The sequence below is a fragment of the Lissotriton helveticus genome, chromosome 1_1 (assembly GCF_964261635.1).
Source record: "Lissotriton helveticus chromosome 1_1, aLisHel1.1, whole genome shotgun sequence".
Classification (NCBI taxonomy): Eukaryota; Metazoa; Chordata; class Amphibia; order Caudata; family Salamandridae; genus Lissotriton; species Lissotriton helveticus.
This window is the reverse complement of record NC_136057.1, coordinates 33,519,227-33,528,056: the sequence shown is the minus strand read 5'-3', so window position 1 is coordinate 33,528,056 and position 8,830 is coordinate 33,519,227. Positions and strand designations below refer to the sequence as shown.

General features: G+C 47.9%; 1 protein-coding gene across 1 annotated transcript in view; it reads left to right on the top strand.

Annotated features, from left to right (window-relative positions):
* Positions 1 to 2,484: 2,484 nt before the first annotated feature.
* The window catches only part of LOC144757594 (uncharacterized), a 97,799-nt gene continuing 91,453 nt past the window's right edge, over positions 2,485 to 8,830 (top strand). The window contains exon 1 of the mRNA XM_078646388.1: positions 2,485 to 2,704. Coding sequence (XP_078502514.1) covers positions 2,485 to 2,704 — 220 coding nt within the window. The remainder of the gene's footprint in view (positions 2,705 to 8,830) is intronic.

Below are 8,830 nucleotides of genomic sequence, written 5' to 3'. Positions count from 1 at the left end.
GTCATTGATCTGCCCTTGGTAATCTTGTAGGATGGAGCTATCATTGATCTGCCCTTGGTAATCTCGTAGGATAGAGCTGTCATTGATCAGCCTTGGTAATCTCGTAGGATGGCGCCGTCATTGATCTGCCCTTGGTAATCTCGTAGGATAGAGCTGTCATTGATCAGCCTTGGTAATAGCGTAGGATGGCGCTGTCATTGATCTGCCCTTGGTAATCTCGTACGATGGAGCTGTCATTGATCTGCCCTTGCTAATCTCGTAGGATGGAGCTGTCATTGATCGGCCTTGGTAATCTCGTAGTATAGAGCTGTCATTGATCAGCCTTGGTAATCTCGTACGATGGAGCTGTCATTGATCTGCCCTTGCTAATCTCGTAGGATGGAGCTGTCCTTCATCACCCTTGGTAATCTCGTAGGATGGAGCTGTCATTGATCACCCTTGGTAATCTCGTAGGATGGAGCTGTCATTGATCACCCTTGGTAATCTCGTAGGATGAAGCTGTGATTGATACACCCGTGGTAATCTCGTAGGATGGAGCTGTCATTGATCACCCTTGGTAATCTCGTAGGATGGAGCTATCACTGATCGGCCCTTGGTAATCTCGTAGGATGGAGCTGTCATTGATCACCCTTGGTAATCTCGTAGGATGGAGCTGTCATTGATCACCCTTGGTAATCTCGTAGGATGGAGCTATCATTGATCCACCCATGGTAATATTGTAGGATGGAGCTTTCATTGATTGCCCTCGGTAATCGCATAGGATGGAGCTACCATTGATCGGCCTTGGCAATCTCGTAGGATGGCACTCTCATTGATCCACCCTTGGTAATCTCGTAGGATGGAGCTATCATTGATCTGCCCTTGGTAATCTCGTAGGATGGAGCTATCATTGATCATCCTTGGTAATCTCGTAGGATGGTGCTATCACTGATCGGCCCTTGGTAATCTTGTAGGATGGAGCTGTCTTTGATCACTCTTGGTAATCTCGTAGGATGGGGCTATCATTGATCTGCCCTGGGTAATCTCGTAGGATGGAGCTATCATTGATCTGCCCTTGGTAATCTCGTAGGATGGAGCTATCATTGATCGGCCTTTGTAATCTCTTACGATGGAGCTATCATTGATCTGCCCTTGGTAATCTCGTAGGATAGAGCTGTCATTTATCTGCCCTTGGTAATCTCATAGGATGGAGCTATCATTGATCAGCCATAGTAATCTCTTACAATGCAGCTATCATTGATCTGCCCTTGGTAATCTCGTAGGATGGAGCTGTCATTGATCAGCCCTTGGTAATCTCGTACGATGGAGCTGTCATTGATCTGCCTTGGTAATCCCGTAGGATGGAGCTGTCATTGATCTGCCCTTGGTAATCTCGTAGGATGGAGCTGTCATTGATCTGCCCTTGGTAATCTCGTAGGATGGAGCTGTCATTGATCTGCCCTTGGTAATCTCGTAGGATGGAGCTGTCATTGATCTGCCCTTGGTAATCTCGTAGAATGGAGCTGTCATTGATCTGCCCTTGGTAATCTCGTAGGATGGAGCTGTCATTGATCTGCCCTTGGTAATCTCGTACGATGGAGCTGTCATTGATCTGCCCTTGGTAATCTCGTAGGATGGAGCTATCATTGATCAGCCTTGGTAATCTCGTACGATGGAGCTGTCATTGATCTGCCCTTGGTAATCCCGTTGGATGGAGCTGTCATTGATCTGCCCTTGGTAATCTCGTAGGATGGAGCTGTCATTGATCTGCCCTTGGTAATCTCGTAGAATGGAGCTGTCATTGATCTGCCCTTGGTAATCTCGTAGGATGGAGCTGTCATTGATCTGCCCTTGGTAATCTCGTAGGATGGAGCTGTCATTGATCTGCCCTTGGTAATCTCGTACGATGGAGCTGTCATTGATCTGCCCTTGGTAATCTCGTGGCCGACATTCTGCCAATTGTGCAGGCGGATCGGAATATTCCGCCCACCCTAGGAGTTAGCTCCATTTTTTGGGAGCAATCTTCCTCCCCATTTGGCTATCTCACATTTTGGAGGGAGGATGAGAACTGAAGTTTAAGGGATTTCTGGGCGGAATCTAGGACTGCCCCATAAAGTTCCTGATGGGGCACGCGCCTTACTTCGAGCTGCGTCCTCGGTACAGAAGGAAGCCTGGGCTTGGATCTTCTGTGTCATGTGATGAGAGATGAGGTGAAGTGATGAACCCTGAGGTCACCCGGCTCGAGCCCTTCGAGAGACGAGTGACGTTCAACCCACGTGCACGGTGTAGGCTCTGGGGGTCCCTGACAGAAGCTGAGAGCCGGGCCAGGAGCGGCCTGCCCATCACAAGCCCCGCCCAGCCCTGGCCTGCCATCATATGACGTCACATGTCAGAGGTACCACCTGGATCTCCGATCCACCCTGGTGCCCACCCTGCGGGTGTGAGGCGCAGCCGCTGATCACACCCCACAGACGTGTGACTGGGAGTGTACCGTGCACACCGGCTATGTGTGCAATAGCAATACTAAACTACAAGTCCCAGAATACACTGCGGTTAAAAAGCCAGGCCTGGGTGGAGCTGTGCTCCATTCCGAAAGGCCTCTGGGAACCTTGCACGGGGATTTCCACTCGCCGCTGGTCTGAGTGCTTCAGTGCACACAGCCTGCCCTGTGAGTGTGTCTCACAACTGAGGGGAATAACGGAGGGCGCGCGCTCTTCTTTGCCAGGTGAGGAAGCACCTATGTCTGTTATCAGGCATGGATATGGGGAATAACAACTGCACGATGCAGGACGGGGGCGGCCGGGGAGGGATGCCTGCTCTGCCTCAGCAGCAGAGGACGGGGCTCCTGCCAGGACAGACGGCTGGCACCCACAAACAGTTAACAGCAGCGGCTGCTGGGCCTGGGGGGAGTCACCCTGGCCTTCCTGCCCGGCTCCTCCCCGCAGCCCTGGCACTGGCGTCCTGAGCCTTCCTTGTTGTGGCCTGTGTGCATCCATCCGAGCCCCCTGCTGCGCGTGTGCGCCCCCTGGCACAGGTAAGGACCACCGGGGGACGGGCAGCGGGGCTCCCTGCACTCAGCGCCCACCACCCCCAGACACCCCTGCTGGGTCACACCTCCTGGCACAGACCCACCACCACCACCACCAACCCCTCCTGGCACAGACCATCCCTCCTGCTGGGTTCACCTCGGCCTTCTTCTGAGTGTCAATCACTTATGCCAGCGAGGGTGGAGGGGGCTGGACTCTCCGCCCCCGTCAGCCCTGCCCCCTGCTGGTTTGTACCCCCTGGCAGAGGCAGGGCCGCGTGGATAAATATGTAAACAAAGCACGCCTCGGGTGTTTGTGTTCTGTAGCGCCTACTGCAGTTACTATGCGCTTTATGAGACCCGGGCACGCATTGGCAGGCGCTAGAGTAGAGCATTGTCCGATGTTTCTCATCGCAGCGAGCATCTACAAGCAGCTGCGGAGGATTTCTACAAAGCGCCACGTTGCTCCTTTCTATGGCTTCGCAGCGCTGAGTGCAACAGCTGTTCTAGAGTCTGAGCGCTGCTTTTATCGTGGAGTGAGGGCGTCCGATGGTCCCCACTGCCGGAGGAGGCTGTTAGTCCCAAGCCTGGAGCCATTGCTGCCCGCCCCCCTTCACGTCGTGGGTCACACTCCGCCCCTTACATGCCTGCACCCCTCTGCCTTTGCCTGCCACTGCTTGTGACTTGCAGCCTCCCCCGTCCACAGCCTGCCTGCCTGTAAATCTGCTTTCTCTCTGCCAGCCCTGTTTGCTCTTCCTTGCCTGTACCTTCCCTGGTCGTTGCCCTCTGACTGCCAGTGCCCACCTGCCTGTATATCCCTGCAGTCTCCCTGTATCTTCCTCGTTATTTTGCTCACTCTGCCACCCCAGTTCAAACATGGCTATATGCAAATCAGTCTGACCCTGTGCCTCATGGGAACAGTCCAGCCCGAACTGCCAAGCCATGTCTTCCATAGACCGGAAACAAGCATCCTAGGACCGGTTTCGGGCTCATAACCCTCATCAGCCAGGCTATCTTGAATCCAGTGGCAAAGTGAGCAAGGGACTCACGTCTGAGCATACCCTGCCACACTTATGGCGGCCAAAAGCGGTACAAAAGGGGGTGGTGATGGACGGAGCATCTGAACCAATCAAACACTCACACCCAGTCAAAAGATCTGGGTTTAATCCATCACCGTTCTTTAGCCCACTCTGCCACCGCAGTTCAGACATGGCTATATGCAAATCAGTCTTGACCCTGTGCCTCATGGGAACAGTCCAGCCCGAACTAGGATGCTTGATTCCGGTCCAGGGAAGACATGGCTTGGCAGTTCAGGCTGGACTGTTCCCATGAGGCACAGGGTCAGACTGATTTGCATACGGCCATGTCTGAACTGGGGTGGCTTGGAGAGCAAAATAACGATGGATTAAACCCAGATCTGTGACTGGGGGTTAATGTTTTGCCATTGTGCAACGTTCCGTCCATCATCTTGTGTGTTTTACTGAGTAAACTCTCTCCATAGAGTAAACACTGACATTAAGAAAGGTTTAAACCTTTCTTAATGTCTGTATTTCCAGTTCTTGCGTGCACTGATGCGGCCTCTTCCTGGCAGTGGTTGCTCACCACACAGGCTTGTTGGCCTCCTACCAGCCAGTTTGACAACACTTTTATAAACAAAGACAGTTGTGGGAAATAACCGGATTGTGCAACGTGTTGAGGAAAGGGCGAAGCAATAAAAATCAAGAAAAAAAACCTTATAGTGGAACATGAGGGAGGCGGGAGTTACAGAGCCACCGAGCTGGAAAATTGATTCTGACAAGGACTTTTAGAAAAGCGTTTATCCCGACTATGGTTTTAGAGGTTCCCTAACAGCTCTTCCAACCCGATCCACGCCCCCAGTGCTCCCAACTGCCACCATCTGGCCTGGTGAGGACTTCCGCCGCGCCGGAGAACCTACGCGACAATACCAGGGAACGAGTAAGAGGGACAATAAAAAAACCAAGCGTTAGAGCTAATGGCATTATAAAATATTAATGCGCTTTATTTATGTGTTTTGGTTTGGAGTGTGGTGGATGTATGTGGTGTGGAGTGGAATTATGTGGGTTGGGTTTGAATTGTAAGTTGTGGTATGTTGTGTAAATCTGTGGTGTGTACTGGAGGTATGTGGTGTGCTGTGGAACAGTATTGTGTATTTCAAATAAAAGTTGTATCCGGTCCAGGGAAGACATGGCTTGGCAGTTCGGGCTGGACTGTTCCCATGAGGCACAGGGTCAAGACTGATTTGCATATAGCTTTGTTTGAACTGGGGTGGCGAAGTGAACTAAAGAACGATGATGGATTCAACCCAGATCTGTGACTGGGGGTAAGTGTCTGAAAAGTTTCAGCGCTCTGTCCATCATCTCTTTGGGCCCGATGTAGGTAATTCCGATTTACCGACTCTTAAATACCGAATCATACCGATTCGGTATTTAAGAGTCGGTAAATCGGAAGCAGGCAGATGTAGGTAATAAATTACCGATTCTGTATGATTCGGTATTTACCGAATCGGTAAATACCGAATCGCTATTTCCCATTGATTCCTATGGGCCTTGAAGCCCATAGGAATCAATGTGAAATACTGAATCAGTATTTACCGAATCGGTAAATACCGAATCCTGGCAGGGGGAACGGGGTGTCACTTTGACACCCTGTAGCACCCCAATTACAGGCTTGTGTGTCATGTGGCACACATACATGCCCTAAGGGCATGTCTATGTGTCACATGGCACAGGTGTACATGCACAGGTGTGCATGTACACCTGAATTCGGTATTTTACCACTCAATTGTATTGGGTGATAAAATACCGAATTCTGAAGGCCTGCAGCACTGTAAACAGTGCTACCTAAATCTGGGATTTACCGAATCGGTAAAATTACCGATTCGGTATTTTACAGAATCGGTAAATTTACCAATTAGGTAAATTTACCGATTCTGTAAAATAATGGCCCCTACATCTCAATCACCAAATACCGGTCGGTAACGGCCGAATTCGGCCGTTACCGACCGGTATTTGGTAACCTACATCGGGCCCCTAGTGTTTAGAACTAACTATAGCTGGCGCCCCTGCCATGCACTGTTTATGACCTCTCATATTACATCATTGATGACATCATCTAATGTGTGTGTTAGTTTGTTTTATAGTTTACATAGTGCCGGGTAACTCCCGATTTACTTCTCTACCTAATTTTGTCTCGCTTATGTCCAGCTAACGGGTGTGAATGTTTACAAAGCACACGTGCTCCTAATGCATCACAGGTGTGTAGACGGAGCTAGTGACGCTCAAAGACGTGTGGTTTCTGAGAATAAGGATTATTCTTTCCATCTTCTTTGGCTAGTTCCCAACAGCTTTGACAAACGCTTTACATAGTCCATATACCACAAAAAAGTGTGTATTATGGACCAATCCTCCCAGACTGCGCGTATGGCGAGGTAATAATCTGTGCGGCCAAGTAGTTTGTACTACTATTGCCCTGTGTGGCTACCCTGCATCACCACTAGCAATGGAAACAAGCATTGGCAATGCGTCTGGCTTATAAATGCACTGCCAAGCTAGACCTAAAAACATTTAGGTTAATGACTTTCCACCTGCTATCTGTGCTGCTGACAGAAAAAAACACCATCATTTATCTAGTTATCTAAGACACTAATAGGAACACAATCCCCCAGATTCATCATGCTCCTCTTTTGCGAGTCCTTAATAGCGATTATTAAGGAATCGCTATTAAAGACTCGCAAAACGGGATGCATGTAGTAATCGCAAAATTCATAGCGATTTCTACATCTTCCTTATTTGCGATTCGCTAATTGCTAATCGCAAATAAGGAATGACTTTCCTTCGTTATTTGCGATTAGCAATTAGCGAATCGCAAATAAGGATGCGATTTCAAGGGTGCCAGGGGTGTCCAAAGGACACCCTGTAGCACCCCTGAAATGGTGATTTACACTGGTGTTGCGCACACACATGTCCAAAGGACATGTGTGTGTGTAACATCCAACTTAGAAAAATGAACTAAAGTGCATTTTTCTGAGTTTTCGCTATTTACCACGAAGTCAGACTTCGCGGTAAATAGCGGCCCAATATTGCGATTTCGCAATTTTTAAAAGGTTCATGAATAGCATTTAAGGAATCTCTAATTGAGATTCCTTAAATGCGATCGCAATTTGAGAAATCGCAATTATTTGAGATTTTTCAAATTGCGAGTTCATGAACCATTGATGAATCTCAAATGCCATTTTTGCGGGCGCAAACGGCCGAATTTTGCGATTCGTAACCGTTTGCGCTCGCAAAAATGCTTGATGAATCTACCTGTAAATCTTTTCTGGGCCCTGAAATTTCAAGCTCAAGCAGCTGGACAAGTAAAAAAACACAATGATCACAGCTGCGTGGAGGAAAAGAAAATGTTGTGAAAGCACACCGCTTCAGCTCATTAAAACATGTACACCTGGCTCCCAACGTGGGCGGAGCCAAAGCCCCTCTCTAGTGATGATCACACAATGGTGTGGTGACATCTGGGCTGTCAAACCATATCATAAAAGCAGAGATACAAAACACTTATGGCACACGTGGCGACAAACCTATGGTGCATCCCAAAAAATTAGCTTTATTTTAAAGTATGCCTCTGAAGCACTCTGGCTGCTTGTTTTAATAATCAATAATCAATATACTGTTATTAGCCGGAAATGCTGCCATGCCCCATGGTCCTGTGTAGAGATTTTTTTAAAATAGTTCAATAATGTTCCTGCCAGAGAGAAATCTTTTGTCGAGTGTCAGTTTCCACTCATGATAAAGTAGCACAGAGGGTTAATATGCCTGCTGCAAAGAACGTGTACCAGGCAGATCACAGAACTGTGACAAAAGCAGTAACTACTGAGTGATCCACATAGAATACAGAGATCCTTTTGTTACCTGCAGTTCATAAGTTACAACTCTAATATACTTCAGTGACCTATGAACTGTCGTCAAAGAGCTGCATGCAAATTGCAGGGTATAGGTTAGAATGTTATGTATTTCCCCAGTGTTGCAATTATTCTAATGTTACTAAAAAAGTGTTTATGTGCGTAGAAATGCATTTTCATTAATAAAGTCAATCGCTGTGATGCATTTTAAATCCTGAGTTTGTGCTTCTCCAGACCAAACGCTCTTAAAATGTACTGCTGCAAGTATTGGTGACATGACTCGTAGACCTGGTAGTCCTCATTGTCTTATTTAACGTTGCCTACGGACTTATTTACGTACCTATAATTTATTGGCTCTGTATAATGTGTGTGTGATGGAAAGTGCTATGACATCCTACACTGGTATGAGTAGTTATCTATTCAAATTTGGGCTTGCTTACCCCTGTCTGCTCTTAAGGCTTTCTTCCATTGGGCAGCAATACCGGAATGCATTGAAATGACCTCCATATCACCATTTTGAGTAACCTCTCACAATACTGTATCGATGGATAAGGAATCATTGGTCTTTTGCGTCTATATGCCATTTTGTGGACCCCGCAATGAGTGCTCACCACTGTAGGGTACCCCCTTTTTTTCCCTCTGTTTTACGTCCTGATGAAGACCTGCAGTTAGGTTCCCAATTCACCCCAGTTTTCTATCTGGTCGAAACGTCGACATAATTGTACAAGCCTGGATTTAATTTCATGATCCTTATGGCGGATGTGCTACGATTCATTGGTCACCTGTTCTTATATGTACATACCTTGAATACTCTAATAAGGCTTTCGGACAGGCTTACTGCTTATTTCTGCTGCTGAGTTTACTGTTTTTTCTGTAACCGTGATATTTATTATTCCTTCTTCTTTCACAGC